Source organism: Onthophagus taurus, chromosome 8, assembly GCF_036711975.1.
Source record: "Onthophagus taurus isolate NC chromosome 8, IU_Otau_3.0, whole genome shotgun sequence".
NCBI lineage: Eukaryota > Metazoa > Arthropoda > Insecta > Coleoptera > Scarabaeidae > Onthophagus > Onthophagus taurus.
Genome location: NC_091973.1, coordinates 5,935,357 through 5,953,974, shown reverse-complemented (window position 1 = coordinate 5,953,974; position 18,618 = coordinate 5,935,357). Strand labels below are relative to the sequence as shown.

General features: G+C 35.1%; 1 protein-coding gene across 1 annotated transcript; it reads left to right on the top strand.

Moving 5' to 3' along the window:
- Nucleotides 1–16,067: 16,067 nt before the first annotated feature.
- On the top strand, nt 16,068–18,314 carry LOC111425323 (glutaryl-CoA dehydrogenase, mitochondrial). Its single transcript, XM_023059282.2, has 4 exons — nt 16,068–16,359; nt 16,421–16,447; nt 16,508–16,642; nt 17,232–18,314. The coding sequence occupies exons 1-4, from the start codon at nt 16,305–16,307 to the stop codon at nt 18,269–18,271; spliced, it is 1,257 nt and encodes a 418-aa protein (XP_022915050.1). The 5' UTR covers nt 16,068–16,304; the 3' UTR covers nt 18,272–18,314.
- The last annotated feature ends 304 nt before the right edge of the window (nt 18,315–18,618 follow it).

The following is an 18,618-nucleotide window of genomic DNA, read 5'->3' as shown; positions in this document are numbered from 1 at the left end:
GTAATATGATAACTTCGTGGATATAGTAATTACAATAGTTGTAATGGAAAGGAAGTGGTTGTGTCGGTCATAATTGCGCAATGGACACATTTGTAGTAGAATTTCGTTATCGTGTGGACGGACGGTTGAGGTCAACCGCTGCGTCTCGCAGCGGCGTCATTGTCATTATTATTAATTTCGCTTTGGCAACCGCAGAGGACCGCGCTCTAAGGGCGAGATAAAGACATAAATGCAGTCGACCTGACGTCACCGCCGACCTTGACTAAATAACTATTTGTCAATAAGGCATTGACCCTGTTATTGCCAGTAGACAGCGGCGTCGACGCGCACACGCGCGCACGCGCAACCCGCCGCCCGAATGTGAACGCTACGCCTTTATCGGGTCCGCTTTCAGGTTTGGTACTTCTCTCTGCACATTTTGCACTTGCTCCCACATATTGCTTGTCCGTACGTTACTGAGTGGCAGGTTCGGACTTGACTTTTATTGCTAACATCTCTTTGGCATCTCTTACAACAAATCATATAAGAGTTCGCAACTCTCCAAGATTTTCACAGTCTAATAAGACTCCAGGATTTCAATAACTTCAATATTGTAATTCAGTTCCATAAGGTTTAATAGCCACCATCCGAGTACCGCCCTGGAATAAAACAGTCCGTCCATAAAACAGTTTTATAACCGCTTTATATTTAGAATACCATTCAGTACAAGTCCTAAACAGCGCTACTGCAATTTTACAACACCCGCTTCAATACACGTAGACCCGTATAAATCTTTTTATATTGCCTTGACAAACAATATCGTTCTAAATAAATTTGTCCAGATAACTCCTCAGGGTCGTCGATGGTCCTAGGTCAGGTCTATTGAACAAACCGAAGATAATTCGTATACACAACATCATCAGACTATTCACGAAATAAATTAAGAAAAAGGGTCAAAGTCAATTCAATAATACCCTAGGTCAGGTCTATTGAAAAATTGCCCTTATTTAAAATTACTTAAATTAAAGGTAAAACCTCGATATAACGGATTAATATAGGGGAGGGGGTGTCCGTTATAGCCGAAAGTCCGTTATATAGAAAAACAGTCCCGAACACGTTTTTTCTGTTATAAGGCAAATATGAAACTTTAATACTTACTATTTTTTTATTTATATACTTATACATATTAGTTAAACGAAAAACTTTACTTCTGATATGTGTATACTCTGGTTATAAAATGATATTATATACTGGATGTCGAAGCGCTTGGTTGGCAATGCTTTTAAAAAAAAACAATCAAGTTTTGTTTGCACTTTTGAAGTTTGTTGTTCTTTTATGATTAACTCCCTAAAATTACGGAAATGCACATAATACAATTGCATTTCTCGAGATTTTACTGTACTTTCTAATGCCGTTATTAAACAATTTGAGCGAAGACAATTTAAAACCGAATGTAAATAATATGAATACAAAATCAGTCAGAAACGGGCGCGTTAAATTCCTTAAATCAGCCACCGGAGTAGAACGCAAGAACAAGCGCATTATTAAGTAATATCGCCTTCAAATACACCCGCTGAATAAATTTTGAAAGATAAATTATTGGTAATAGTAATACCGTCGATCGTTGAGCAAGACGGCTGGCATTTATGCCACCATTTTTTCCCTAGCAACGACTTATGTCGTTTAAGACCGCCGTCGGATAAATGAAACCCTTCATACCTCATTGGAACGCCATTTACAACAAATGTCACTATTTCGACACAAACTCTTGAATTAATTAATTAACACGCCACTAAATAACTCTTTAAATACCAATTTATACTAACAAGAAAGATGACATCTTTAATTAATAATTATTAGATTTTATTATACAGGCGACTCATTAAAATTTTTGTTCCATAATAAAAGGTATATTTTGAAAAAAATTTGATAACTTTAGCATAGAAACTTATAAAAAATTGACGATTATGAATTTCTTCATATTTCTCAGATAATTAAAATAATAAAAGTAAAACTTTTTTTGAGAAATAAATTTAAATAGTACACGTGAAGATCCATGAACTATTGGATCAGTCTGTTCCAAACAGAGCGTATCATACTTTTAAATACCCTATTTGGTACACTCCTGAAATTAAAAATCTTTTAAAGTTAAAAGAATTCTATAGAGGAAAGTGGAAGAGAACTAAATATGATTTTTATCATGCAGAGTTTGGAGCAAAGCAAAAGATCGCTGATTCGTATATAGCCTTCACAAGAAATGCTGAGCTGTCACTACGCTCGGATCCTCGTAGCTTCTGGAATTATGTTAGGTATAAAACTATGACTACACGCCTCCCTGGTGAAATGGTTTTGGACGGGTGCATCTACGCTACTCTCCTTAACATAGTTAATGCTTTTGCCGATTACTTTTCGAGAATTTTTAGTGGTGACTCTACCTACGAGTTGGTTGATTCGCACTCTATGTATCCCTCTATCATTTTAAAGAGTACCACTGTGGAACAGGTTCGTGATCTTCTTAAGAAGTTGCCGAACAAATTTACGGCTGGTGATGATAACCTTCCAGCGTTTTTTATTCGTGACTGTAGCGCAATTTTTGCTGCCCCAATTTGCGCGATCATAAACTTGTGTTTAAAGACAAGTGAGTTTTCTAACATCTGGAAGCGATCGCGGATAATTCCCGCTTTTAAGCGTGGTGATCGTAACAACATTGCTGATTATCGTCCCATCTCCATAATATCTAACTTCGCTAAAGTATTTGAGCAAATCATCTATGGAGCTGTTTATCCGCAAGTTGAATCGTTTGTATCGCCGCACCAGCATGGGTTTATTAAGCGCCGTTCAACCGTTACTAATCTTGCGGTGATTACAAAAGTAATATGTGAATCCCTGGATGGGGGTGATCAAGTGGATGTACTGTACACTGACTTTTCCAAGGCGTTTGATGCGACCCATCACGATCTTCTCCTACAGAAGCTCAGTATGTTTGGCTTATCTCCCGGGCTCATGTGTCTTGTTTCATCGTATTTGTCAAATAGGGCCAATTATGTCTTTTATAATGGGTGGCCTTTATTGCACGATCTGGTGTCTCACAGAGCTCTAACCTGGGTCCACTACTGTTTGTAATATTTATTAACGACTTATGAAACAGATTTAAGTCTGGTGTATTGGCCTATGCTGATGATCTTAAGATATTCTTCGATGCAGTCAGATTTTGATATCTTGGTAGAATGGTGCGATCGTAATCAGCTCCGAATTAATGTGGAGAAATGTGGTGCTCTCACATTTACGCGTACATCTACTGTATAGGTGGAATCTCTCTGCTTAAGTTGACTTCTATCAGAGATCTGGGAGTAACTTTTGATAGCAGACTATCGTTTTTACCGCACGTAGAGGATGTCGCTTCATGTGCTGCGAGGATGCTGGGCTTTGTGCTCCGTACTTCACGTTTATTCACGGATTCTGCTGTATACACATCGCTTTTTCGGGCGTTTGTTCTTCCGAAACTGGAGTATGGTTCTGTCGTATGGTCACCGCATTATATCTTGCAGCATCTTATATTGGAGAGAATTCAAAAAAGGTTTTTAAAGTACCTTTCTTTTCGCGTGGATGGAGCTTATCCTGTTCGTGGCACTGACTACCAATCTTTTCATCAATCTCTAGCCACGCTACCCGATGCAGCTGTGTCTTCTATTTGAAGAATAGTAGAGCCAACGTACAGGCTAGCGCTCCGCTACAAAGAATATGCAGGCTTGTAAACCTGAAAAACGATTGCAATGTTTTCGCTTAGTCTTTAATTGATTCTTGTGTTAATGTAAGTTTTTTTTCTGTGTAGTATAATATTGTCCTGTAAGTGGTACTTTGTTGAGCAATAAATATATATATTATTCAGTACCTATTATTGGAAAAAGAAAAAACATTAACAAAAAACGTTAGACGGAAAAATAACAAAAACAGTGAAGGTGTCGGAATTAAAAAGGGGGAAAAACTTACTTAAATATTTTACAATTTGATGGAATATTTAAGGTTTATAGGGAACAGGTATAAATATATGTTGAAGCTTTTCTTCTTAAACATAAAATACACAATAATTTCACAAAAACACCAAATACCTAACTTAATAATAATCTATATTAAGGGTAGTGATGTAACGGATATCCGCATCCGCAACTGCGGATAATCCGCATTGTTTTGAGGATCCGCATCCGCATATTTTTTAACTGAGCTCCGTTATAATAAATAATTACTAATTACCAATTAATAATTTACTAATTACTATTAATTACCATAGAAATATTATTTTCATGAAAATTTTAGTACGTAACTTTTTTCAAAAACTCCGCTCCGTTAAATCCGCATCCGCAAAATTAGAATTAGAAAATCCGATTCCGCATCCGTATCCGCATCCGCTAAACTCACATCCGTAACATCACTAATTAAGGGTGTAAACGAAATACATTATATTAACGGTACACGTACCGAAGCCGAAAACGGAAAAAATAAAAGTTAATTGGCGGGCAATCATATGAATTTGCGGTACAAACGTGTGAATTAATTTTCTAAAAATTCGTTTAATAAATTATCAGAATTATTTTTCGATTGATTTGAGATTTCAAATTCTTCCAGCAAGTCTAGTTTTAACAATTTAGGCTGGTGATGTATTAATTTTATGTTTTTAAGGCTTATTTTATGGCTAATTTCTGAAAGGTGTTTAAAAATAGCAGAATTTTTATCTTTGATATGTTCTTTGAAACGAGTTAGTAGAAGTTATTAAGACAAAATCTAATGGAACGAGTTCCAGAAGCACATTTTATTAGCTGCTGGCTAATAAATTTCTAAAAATTTTGAATTGGCAAAAGAATTGTGTTAAAAACGTTAAGAGACAAAGAACCGATTATTTTCTAAGAATCTCTACTAGCTATTTGATGTGCTTTTACCCAACCAGTTCGATTTAATCCAAAAACTGTTTGATTTGAATTAGTCCATGCTGTATTTGTTGTTCCAGTATTAAAAGATACTTTACATCCTAATGGTATTACATTACATAAGAATTATCTCTTGCAGATACATGTAAATAAACTCATTGCTTATTTACTGATGATCCATGTCCTCCAGCTCCTCCAGTAGCATCTTGCTACTACTTCTGCTGCATCTTGATTGCAAAATGTTGTAACTTTAGAGGTAAGGGGCAAGTTGCAAAAACTTGATGATTTTAATTATTTTTTGTTTTAAAGTTGAGTTGATTTTGTATGGTGTAAAGCGATTTTATTGCGTCAGTGTAAACGTATAACTCAGATAAAGAGAGAAGTCGCGTGACCCAGATTTAGTAGGGCAGTAGGACATGTCGCTAAAACATGAGATTTCTAACTCTCGCGATCGAAACGTAACAATTCGATAACGGAGCCGAAGGTCTGGGCCGTTATTTCGGGTCCGGAGAGGGGCGCCTTTTTTCTTTTGGATCGAGGGGAACCGAAAATCCGTTCCGGCACCTACATTTTCGTAGATCCGTGGTCGAAAAGGAGGTTATTCCCGCGGTATATGTCCGAGCCGCTTATGTAATCTCGTCGAAATTTCACCGGGAGACCGTTTTCCTTTTCTATCCGGCGAACACGTCCTTTTTTCGCCGGTCGGAAAGAAAGTGCGACCGTGACTTTTGCTGAAAACCTATTATACAATACGTCGTGAGGTGACTATTCGAAGTTACAGTACTTTATTTCGTGCCAGCAGAATCAGCAATGTTTTCTATGTTTGAAACATATTAGTTATTGAAAGAGTTTAAAATAAATAAATATTTTTTTTGAAAAACTTTTGCTTTATGCATATTTATGAATGTCCTTACGTTGGAATGCCAATAACCTTGTTACAATTTCTGCTCCTCAATGATAAGATTGTAGGCGTCGACCGGACGGTGAACGTAGAAGAACTTATTGTCGCTTACGCAGCTCACCAGCCACTTAACGTGACTCCCGTGTGTTTTTTCTATTTCATAATATCGCCGCGACCGGCTATTTACATTAAATTAAGGCCGAATTCAGGCGCATTCCACCGGATCGAGCACGTTGAGCGAACGGACACGTGTTCCTCGGTAATGGGCTTACGTAACCCCTTATTTGCCGGCCAAACATTACTCCGATAAACGCTTACTCACCGGTCCGATTTTGCTAGAATGAAATTATCACCGTTTAATACGGTGTATACAAAAACTATTTTAGTTTGTTTTCAACCTACGTTAGATTGCATCATTCCGCTGAAAAAAGATTAACTGTATGAGCCAGAAAAACTAGTACGCAAAATGTAACATCATTGTTCGGCCTCATTTGAATGTATTTTCGTCGGATTCCGGCGCGTAAAAGTCAAAGTCGAGCTGCCGCGGCCGCTTTGGCCGCGACTGTACGAGGAGAAAGCACTAATTACAAGAAGAGAAATTACATTTTAAACTGGCACAAAGTGTGCCATTTAACTTGACGATCGCAGCCTTGTTACGGAGATTTGAATTGAGCCCCGCAACGAGTAGCGTAACCGTTAAGTGTATGAGTAACAAATATAACTTAGGGAAAGTATATTAATTATACATCACGTCCCCGTTACGATAAGAGAAATTTTATTTCACCTCAACACACAAATAAAAAATAGCATAATACTCATTTTGCATGATTTGAGCATCTTAATTTTTGCAAGTTTAATGCTAGAATTCAGACTAAATCTGGATATACATCCTGACAGATAAAGTCAAAGATGGCGATTTTGACCCACACTGTAAGAATTTTTCAAGCTTTTTGATTAGGTCCATTAAATTCTTGACTGACATATTAAATAACATCTACAATACTGAAAACATTTCAAATCAATGGCTCATCTCTGAGTTTCCAAGAAACAGGGAGTTAAGAGATGTAGTGATTATAGAATCATGAGCTATTCAGGAATAAAATAACTCACAAATAAAAAATATCATAATACTTATTTTGCAAAATGTTCTCCTGATGTGAGCATCTTAAATTTTGCAAGTTTAATGCTAGAATTCAGACTAAATCTGGATATAGTATCCTGACAGATGAAATCAAAGATGGCGATTTTGACCCACACTCTAAGAATTTTTCAAGCTTTTTGACTAGGTCCATTAAATTCTTGACTGACGTATTAAATAACATCTACAATACTGGAAACATCTCACATAAATGGCTCATCTCTGAGTTCCCAAGAAATAGGGAGCTAAAGGATGTAGTGATTATAGAAACATGAGTAGCTATTTCTTAAAACTTTGTTGATTACACGAAGGCGTTCGAAATAATAAGTACAAGGTTTAAAAAAAAGTAGAAATGAGTTCAAAGAATAAGGAATAAAATAACAATTGGTGTGATAGTCTGTTAGTCATACTTGCGAGAATGCAGAGTTTGCTAATATTCTGCAATGCGTTTTACGGAGTTGTTGCGAAGCGGGCAATTATTGTTCTTTGTGCAGATAGAAACGTATAACGACAAGAGACGTTATCGGATCATAAAACGGTTTTCTTTTTGTTAGTATTGAAACGGGTCGGTTACGTCGCGGGCCGGCAAGAATTTGGTAACAATTACGGGTGGGCCGCGAAATCCGAGACAAATTAGCGAGTAAGAGAGTATGAGTTGAGAACCCCGAGTGGAGAGCTGAGAGCGTTTAATTCGGAATCGAGGTCGAAGAAAGAGCGGTCGAGAGTCCGGCACGCATGGAGAAATTGTGAGAGACCGCGAAACGGTGTCAGCTTTCGCGGTCGAACTTTCTCGCCGTCGCCGCCGCCGCCTCCCAGTCGTCCTCGAAGGTTTCTAGTCAATTTTTTTAATAAACTTTAGAGGGCAACTAAAAAATTTGAATAAATGAATAAAAAAGTGGTTGGAAATTCAAATTCAATGAGAAACCTACTTAGACAGAATGAAGGTTTTTGAATTTAGTAGGGTCACAGACATTAGAAGAAGGCAGACAGTTGAGCGTGTGTTAGTCAGGGCCAACGTCCTGCTCAAGGCAGTCACTCGGGCAGTTGGGCTTTCGGTATTCCTCCCTCCAAGTCCTCGGATCCTCCTGCACGACCAGTCCTTCGGACTCCTTGCGAGCGAAGCGCCGATCTCGACGATCCGAAAATACCGCATCTTCGCGAAACCTTGGCCGACGCGCAGACCGAAAAAAACCAACGCAAAACGGGCCGCATGAAAACATTTTCGCGATCTTTACTTTTAAACTCTCACAGAACGCTAAATAGATGTTACAGCCACAAAATTTTCTCTTCAAAATTCAAATCAAAATCTTTCAATACAAATCAACGTCTGGGTAGGTATTTATAATAATCATCTTTTCCGGCCATACTTTTTGCCACCAGATGCCAATATGTGTGATGACATGAAGAAAGGCTTGGTTTCAACTTGATGGTTGTGCAGCTCATCATAGACAACCATTTTTCTGCAAGATGGATTGGTCGTGGTGGAAATTGTATGAGACACCAAAATGGTTTACATTTTCAATAATTTTTTTCTTTTATTATTTAGATTAAACACATTAATAAACTAAAACATTGTATACACCCTGTATATTTATAGAATAATTTATTTTTGCAAATAATGTTTGTAGATTAACTAATTGTAAGAGAAATTTAACACTATATGGTTGGTTAATCGTTGTGGTATTTTTTGTCCCACGTATAAAAACGGTATAAGATAAACAACAGTTAGAAAAATGCTGGTGCACATATAGAAATAAACAGTTAGATAGTTAACGTTGAGAGGTATGCGTAAACGAGTTGGTGAAATCAGTCCTGTGGTAGGGAAAAACAATTAATAAACGAGCCCTTTGGCCCTTCCGTTTATTGACGAGAGCTTAAACGTTCTATTGTTAGATTATGGACCGTATTATGTGTTTACGTAAGGTTTAATATTTAGTTTGTGTATTATTGCCGTTTGAAAAGGGGATTTAAAGCTCCGGTAAACGGCGGGTAATTGCAGAAACAATTATTTTATGGCAAACAAGGCTGTAGTAATGTTCGGCAAATATTACGTGATACTGCAATTGCGGCGTAACAGCTCGATTTTCCGTGTAATTATTTCAGTAAGTGCCCAGCGAATTGCGTTTAACCATAAAAAAGCAAACCAAACCAAGTCGAAAAACAAAAAATACTTAAACTGATTAATAAACATAAACAACGAGCAGTTTGTTTAAACTGATAACGATACACACATAATTATCGCGTCATCGTTTTGCAATAAGGATATAAACAATGCACGGCTTTTTGCAGTTGCGAAATCGTTTAAACGGGCGCCTATTATTGCAAAATCGGAAGGGAACAATAGATTCGGTTCGATTAATAGGGTGGCTGTTTTTATTTTTCCACTATCCGTTCCATAAAACCAAACTCTAACGTAACAATAATTGGGACACATAAGTATCAACAGCGTTTTTGTACGCTAACTGTAACGGGTTGGGTAACACGTTATGAAATTGATAACGTGTGACTCAATATGCTGTTTTCTGGCCTCGATTTTACTAAAACACCGCCTTCGATCTCCTTCTCTTTCACATTATTGTCAAAAATATTACAATTAAATTTGTTTTTCTTTCAATTACTAAATACACAAAGATGACGATACATTTCCCAACACGTGCCCGACCAATAACATCTACTCTGATAATAAATTCTAGTTCAACGTTCATGCATTACGCAACGCACAGTTAATTTTGATCCTAAATATAGAAATAGGCATAAACCGGGACCGTTCCATTTTGCACTATATTCCACTACAAAGCCTGCCTATAATGTACATCTACGATTATTATAACTTTGATACACTAAAATTGAAAAGAACTGTATACTCATCATGTATCATTTATTGATACGACAGACATAAAGACAAATCACAATTGAGGTTATGTACGTCAAATCACGCCGATTTAAAAAATAACCAAATCTACCCGTTGCCAACTACATTTGGTTATAATTTAAATTGGCGCGATTTGACGTACATAACCTCAATTGTGATTTGTTTTTTGTATCAATGTGCTGTTTTATAGATGTTTTAATGGTGTTACAACTTTATCTTATTATCAAACTATATCATATGTTTTGTCAAAACTGTTTTAAGTATACGCTACAGACGTAAGTTTATTTTTAACATTTGTTTCAACTTGTTCGACCGCTACGACAAACCTATTTCCAATAATACGCGTTAACCGTTTGAAATATCAAAAAAAGTTTCAAACAAAAGTTGTTTAAAAATGGGAAATATATACTTTTTCTGCGAGATATTTGATTAATTATTGTTAATTACCGAGATTATTAAGAAGCATTTTTAAAAGGACTTACAAGAGGCGTAGATAATTAAATAAAGGAGGAAAATTAGAAATTGTAATAATTTCCTTATTTTAAAAGATTCAATGGTTTTAATTTTAATTTTAGCTTTAATTTTTGTATTAGCCCTGCCCTCAAAGGATTGAAAATCTTATAAATTACGAATTAAAATCTTTTAATTAGGAAATTATTACAATATTTCGGCGTGGGAATTTCTAATTTTCCTCCTTTATTTTATGAAATATCAAAAAATGTTATTTAGAAAAAGTGTCCGTTTAATAATTATCTACGCCTCTTCTAAACCCTTTAAAAATGAGCCTTAAGGAAGGCTGTTCGACCGCTACGACAAACGTATTTTCAATAATACGCGTTAACCGTTAGAAATATCAAAAAAAGTTTCAAACAAAAGTTGTTTAAAAGTGGGAAATATATACTTTTTCTGCGAGATATTTGATTAATTATTGTTAATTACCGAGATTATTAAGAAGCATTTTTAAAAGGGCTTAAGTAAGACGTAGATAATTATTAAACAAACACTTTTTCAAAATAATTTCTTTTGATATTTCATAAAATAAAGGAGGAAAATTAGAAATTCCCACGCCGAAATATTGTAATAATTTCCTAATTTTTGTATTAGCCCTGCCCTCAAAGGATTGGAAAGCTTATAAATTAGGAATTAAAATCTTTTAATTAGGAAATTATTACAACATTTCGGCGTGGGAATTTCTAATTTTCCTCCTTTATTTTATAAAATATCAAAAAATGTTATTTAGAAAAAGTGTTGTTTAATAATTATCTACACCTCTTCTAAATCCTTTAAAAATGAGCCTTAAGGAAGGCTGTTCGAAGGCTACGACAAACGTATTTCCAATAATACGCGTTAACCGTTTGAAATATCAAAAAAAGTTTCAAACAAAAGTTGTTTAAAAATGGGAAATATATAGTTTTTCTGCGAGATATTTGATTAATTATTGTTAATTACTGAGATTATTAAGAAGCATTTTTAAAAGGGCTTAGAAGAGGCGGAAGAAGTATAGATTTTCCATTTTTAAACAACTTTTGTTTGAAACTTTTTTTGATATTTCAAACGGTTAACGCGTATTATTGGAAATACGTGTGTTGTAGCGGTCGAGCCCTGAAGATGCCGAATAGGCGAAACCGATAAAAGCTGATCGGTATACAATAAAATCCGTTGTTTAAGTGCGAAAACCAGTCTTTTTTATTTACAACAATGGAAAGAAAAGAAAATTTAAACAATAACATTTAAAACGATATTTGTTGAATTATTCAAAAATTGCACTCTTTGTTTTCCAGATTGTTTTATAAATATTCAACACGAGTAACTGTAACTATAACAATATCAAGAACACTTAAGTACATTCGAAATCGTCCCAAACTTTTCCATACATTACTATTATATCAACATAAAATTAGTTTTCCTATTGTGCATTAAAAATTAATGTTGTAAAATAATAAAGATTTGATGAAATAAATATTGCGTAATATTAAGGAGAAAATTGATTAAAAACTTGAAAAGATAACGTGATATTACGTAATATAAGCTGGTGGCAATGTTGACACAAATATGAAAACGTCGTTTGTTTGGCGTCGTGTACGAAAACAAACATTGTTTCGAGGTAGTTTTGCCTTTTCGGTCGTTTCAATTGGTGACCCGTGGAAATGTAATCGCATAACGAGGCGATAAACTTATCGATATTCCCCAATATTTGCATTTCCGGCGCGGCGCGTGCGTTATTTTATTAATTTATAATTGGCGAGTAGTACGTTAACATGATCGCTTATCGTGATTTACGCAACATTATAGGTCGCTATGGGTGAACGAGAAACCTCCAATTATGCCCAACAGGAAATGCATCACTTTTGGTTTTTGATAATGTTTGATTGCGTCGTTACTCTTTTGTACAATCAGCATTATTTCTCTTAGTAACTAAATTTTTGCTTTTGTTTGCATAAACTCGAATAACCCATAGTGTACGTGATCAAACTCACATGTCACTGTCATATTAAATTTGTTTATTTTTCTTAAAAGAAGACATTAAAAAATTTTTTATTTGTATAAATGCATGTAATTGACGTAAAGATGCTAAAACTAAAGCAAAACATTCTGCAGCGCAAACAAAAAAAGATGATAACACCAAATATTGATTACATTGAATGAATTTAAATGAATGAAATAAGTAATGCTGATTTAGGTTTTTTGATTCCATCCGGGATATTCTATTAATAAATTTCAAAGTTCAAAAAACATTGATTGAAATAAATGCTATTAAATAATTAAAATTGCCTTGGGCAATAACTAGAATATTGACAATAGACACATTTATGTATGGAACAATTTGGATTGTTCGGAGTAGGTTATCGTATATCGATAAAAAAAATGTTATCTTATAAGTACATACTTGATATTGAAAAATCCCAAATCATCAATGAATTGTTGTATATTATTACTTTTTCCTTCTTATTGTTCGCTTTACTTTGCGTGGAGAGAAAGAAAAAAAAACGTAAATACAGCTGTAATATCGCTGTTGGCCTCGCCTTGGGTACTTAAACGGCGTTATTGCCAGCTGATAACCTAAATTTATTGCTATTGTGTATTCTTTTTCACTTCAGGCGTACGCGCATTAATTTATTACGCTACGTTCAAGTTGTAAAATTATTATCGATTAAATGTTTATAATATGTACATGTAGGAGTTTTGTTTCTGCTCCCAATACAAAAAAAATCTTGATATAAAGAATTAAGTTGTATGGGAAAAAATATTTGCCTTTATTGGACTCTGTCCAAAGAAGTACTCGTCGAAGGAGATATTGTTGTTGGTATTACGTGTCGGAGAATTGTTGTATTACCTCGTAAGCAAGGCTAAATTACGCATGGCAATAAGGAACTGCATAAGGTCCTCGCATGGCCATGGCGAAAACGCACTTAGCGCATTGAGCGTCCTCGATCTTTCGGATTTATCGTCAACATCAAGTTGGGAAAATTGCAAAACATTTTTTTTTTGTAACAGGATGAGGTCTGACTGTTATTGGGTAAAACGAAAAGACAAAAGCTTGGCGTTCTCATTACGGTTAAAAATACCGTTTGCTTGTTAAATAATTATTGGTGCATGTCACCCAATGTGGTTGCAATTATCTCGCCGAAATTTTGTTGTAATTAGATTTGACCGTTTTTACTCGCAGTGTATTAAATGTTATTATCAGGAACAAATTATAAAAATAGATTTTTCCACTTTTTTGTATGAATAATCGATTTAATAATTAATCGAATAATAAACTACATTATCAATTAATAATGTTTCGTATTTTATTTGTTTCCTGATTTGTTTTTAATTTCGTCAGAGACATTTATTGTATTATTTATTATTATATCCACGCGCTTGACAAACAAATAAGATAATTTCGATTTCTAAGTAATTCTTTTCTAATCACTATAAATACCTCATTTGAATACATACAATATTGTTTTTGTTTTTATTTTTTGATACTATAAAAAATAAATATACATAAAAAAATGACGGAATTACGGTTTTTGTTATTTTGTTCGATTAATACCAACAGAGTTGTACGAAGCGTTAACAAACCGACCTGGATACTAACTGGGTCACAGTCACACTAGAAAGATTGCCAGAAAGAGAGGGCAACATCGAGCGGCCGCTCTTTTACCAGGCCACGTTCAATGTCGACTTAGAGAAATTCAATACTGACCTAAGCTACTCATATAACTAACTATCATACCATTTGGATACAAAATTTCTATCAAAAATGAACGATATCACAAATTAATGTTATTTCTTTCTGATCGCCTTTAGACTTTTTAGATTGAAATCAAACGTTAAGGTTGTCATGTGTTGAGATAAGGTGCGGTGATGGAAGTTGAAAACGTGCAAAAACGGATTGGAAAAACGTTATAGAGATATGCCAAGGTTTGCAATGAACGGTTCGTTTCAAATTATTCAATCCCTTCAGATTTCAAAAGTAAAGTGGCACTAGTAATAATAATAATGGACGGATAACGGGCATCGGAGCTAACCGCATTGAGTAATCGCCTCGAAAAAAATACCGCCTGGCTAAATGAACGGTAATAATAAGCGTTGTTTTCTCACGTGGTCGATACCGAACACGTGGACGAGAATCCGCGGGCCACGAGGTCTGCGTTTTGTACCTCGTGAGCGACGTCGTTTCCATTTCTTGCCATCGTTACGCAACTAGCTATTGGCGATTAATACACCCTTATTTACGTAACTAATAGAGTCTCAGAAAATTAATCCTATTTATTAAAAAAAATTTTTCGCAGAAACATTTTTAATGATGTTTCTTTGTCCCGTTTGTTGGCATTTAGCATTGCTCAATGTGGCGTCGATGACTTAAGCATTTGTCGTCGTTGTTGTCGAAGGTTAAGGTAGTAGTCATCCTCAGTAAATGGCATCCTCATAAGTCTCGCAAAGTTTTTTTTTACCTCAGGAAAGTATCAGGCGATCGAGAAAGAAAATGCAGAAACAAAGAAAGAAAGGAGTGACATAGAGGCCGATAGTATGCGCAACGATCCACGAAGTCTCTATACGCGCGACAACCGAAGCCGGTTGCATAATAACCGTAATATACGTGTGTTCCGACCATGTGAACGAGCGGCGAGCAAACGTGACTACGAACTGAGCACTCTAGTTGCTCACGTGGTTTCGCCTACTTTTTCATGTCCGTTAGATGAAAAGGCATAACAGGATATATTTTCACTCTCGTACGAACTTGACATTTCGACGTTTCTATACACGCTATATTTTTTTAAAACATTGCGACAATTTGTTCATTTTGTGATTTGACTCAATTCATTTATCAAGATCGATTGTCACAAAAATATCAAAATTATAAACATAAATTAATAACATAAAAAAAATCATATTGTTTAAAGATTCCTTTATTTGTAACGATTAGTTTTGTTCCTCGTTGCAAAAGTGAATAGAACGTAGACTGTTAATAACAATAATAACAACGGCTTGTGCACTCGGAGTATTACGATACATTGCTCAACACAAACGGGGTCCGATCTAATATTGTAATACACAACTTATTTAACACTTAGGAAACGCTCTGACCTTCGCGGTTTTCAACCTATTGAGCGCGACGTTTGCTCAATAACTTCGAGAGCGAGCTGAGATCAAAATGCAAAACTTGAAACGGGAGCTGAGATTCTCGAATTAGAGGAGAGGTACTAATTAGGGTTCCGAGATCGGGAACTTGCTCATCGTTGAGATGATGATCTTTCGTAATGATCTTTTCGTTCGAATGGGAAGTCATTGCGCCACGTCATTTAATTATCAAGCTTCCATGTTCCATACAGCGGTTGCTACAACATCTATTGGTTTCACAAGGCTTCTTCGGCACCTTCCCCGTGTAATGCACTTTTCGATGTCGGGCGTCTTCTATCCGGAAAACGGGTGCGTCCTTGGCAACGTCTCTTTATGTCCGTTACAAAACAGATAGTTTTCGTAACTGTTACACCATCAACCCAATGAATCACCAGGCGAAATGTAATGGTATCTTGGAGAAAAGAAAGAGGTGTATTGACCTTAACTCGCCTGTTATAGTTCTTGAGCCGTATACGTAATATTAATATTAATTGATTAAAGTGTTTTTGTGAAAATTATTGTATTACCTTGCACAAATTAGATGCTTATTATATTCAAAATTTCCACCGCCACCTAGCGCAATCTATTGGCGAGAATCAAAACAATTTTGATAAGATGTTATCCTTATTATAGTAACCTCACTTTAAACTTTTAAGGTTAACTTAACATATTGTTTTGACATTATTAAATGTCCAAAATGGTTTGTTTTCCAGATTTATTCATGTTTCGCAATTTATTACTTAATATCTCGAGATGACGACGTCTTTTAATAAATAACGAAAACTTCCATATTCTCATTATCTTTGAGGAGACAAAGATCAAGGCCTTTTTTATGTGAGCCCGGTCGACTGCGAACATTTGTTTTAGAGTTTTTTTAGCGCCATGGCTCTAAGGACAGTTACTAGGAGGTTAACTCAATTTAACAATGTACAAAATAGTATCCTTTTTAAGTGTCGTTTTTATTATTTACATTATTTTACCTTAACTGATGTAAATAGGATGTTTGGCAACTTCAAATAAAGGAGGTATTTATTTCAAGGTTACCACATATATTATAAGATTTAGTTAAAATTTGTGTTTTTTAGCTACATTTAATTGGGAGGATCCGTTTGATCTTGAATCTCAATTAACACAAGATGAGAAAATCATCAGGGATTCTTTCAAATCTTATTGTGATGAGAAGTTACAACCTAGGATTTTACTGGCTAACAGAAATGAAGGTAATATACAGGATGGTTCAAAAATTTACATTTTATTTGTTATTTCAGCTATAAGTAAACTGCTTGGTTTAAGCAGACCTTATTTTCAAGCATACCTTGAGCGTCTTAGCGCCCTCTAAGGGGATGAAATTAACAACCCCTTTAATTTTTTTTTAACACCATGGAATATTAACATATGAGTTTTAATGCTCCTTTTTTGTCTCTTTAAAGTCAATAGTTTTCGCCTAAAAAAATAAAATATCTTGCTTTGTGCCGCCATGTTTATCTAAAATTATTATAAAAGTTAGCTCTAAGTTTTATTTATGTTACATCCTCATAATTGCTGATGATTATTAATAATTTTTGACCGTTAAGTATAAATTTTTTAATATTGTTTAGATATTATTGTTTAAAACACGTTATTTATGGTTTTTGTTATGAAAATCACAATTAATTTATGTTATTTTGTCAGTACTACATACTAGTAAGTTCACAATTTCCATAGCCAGCTATAAAGAAAAAAATTTTTTTTAATAATAGCACTTTTTATGCGAAAGCTATAATCTTATTAAAAACTGAACCACCCTGCATACTTTAATTTTTTTTTTAGTGTTTGATCGAGATATTATGACTGAAATGGGCCAACAAGGCATCTTAGGATGTACATTAAAAGGATATGGTTGTGCTGGTGTATCAAACGTAGCGTATGGTCTAATAACTAGGGAAGTTGAGAAAGTGGATAGTGCTTATAGATCGGCAGTGAGCGTTCAATCGTCTCTAGTAATGGGGGCCATTTATAACTACGGAAGTGATGAACAGAAAGAGAAATACCTCCCCCGTTTGGGTAAAGGAGAAATAATTGGTTGTTTTGGTTTAACTGAACCAAATCACGGAAGCGATCCTGGATCTATGGAAACAAAAGCTAAATATGACCCGACTTCAAAAACATATGTGTTAAATGGGAGTAAAACGTGGATAACTAATTCCCCATTGGCTGATGTTTGTGTAGTTTGGGCTAATTGTGATGGAAAAATTCGAGGTTTCCTCATTGATAGAAAAGAAAACGGGAAAGGTTTAGAAACGCCAAAAATAGAAGGAAAATTTTCTTTGAGAGCATCCACAACTGGGATGATCCTTATGGACAATGTTCGAATTCCGGAGGGAAACGTTTTCCCCAAAGTACAAGGACTTAAAGGTCCATTTGGATGTTTAAACAACGCTAGATATGGGATTGCATGGGGAGCTTTAGGAGCCGCCGAAAGCTGTTTCAAAATAGCCAGGAATTACGCTTTGGAGCGAATGCAATTTCAGAAACCATTAGCAGCCACTCAATTAGTCCAGAAGAAATTAGCTGATATGATGACTGAAATCGCGTTGGGATTACACGCGTGTTTAAGAGTTGGCCGATTAAAAGACGAAGATAGACACACTCCAGAAATGATTTCAATTTTAAAACGTAACAACGCTGGGAAAGCTTTGGATATTGCTAGAGCAGCAAGAGATATTTTAGGGGGAAACGGAATACACGACGAATACCACGTTATTAGACATTTGGTAAATTTAGAAACGGTGAATACTTATGAGGGAACCCACGACATCCATGCATTGATTCTTGGAAGAGCTATAACTGGATTACAAGCTTTCAAATAATTGTTTTGTACGAAACGAGCCAAATAAAATTTTAAAACTAAAATTGGTGCACTCTGAAAAAAGCCACCTGATCCATAATTCCTTTAAATCATTAATAACGTTCGACAAAATAATTACATAACTTCAAATTAACTCTTTTTAATTGGTTGCATTTTTTAATCAATACAAACTTAACTACAATAATCACGCTACTAAAACCTCGTTTCCAGTTTTATTATCATTTTTCTCCTTATCGTCACGCCCAACAGAACAAATATGCCCAAAACCGTAACAACAAGGGATAATAGCCGTGTTAACTATTAAACTGATCGAATTTCTTATAAACCCAAAAATAATCTTAATAATTT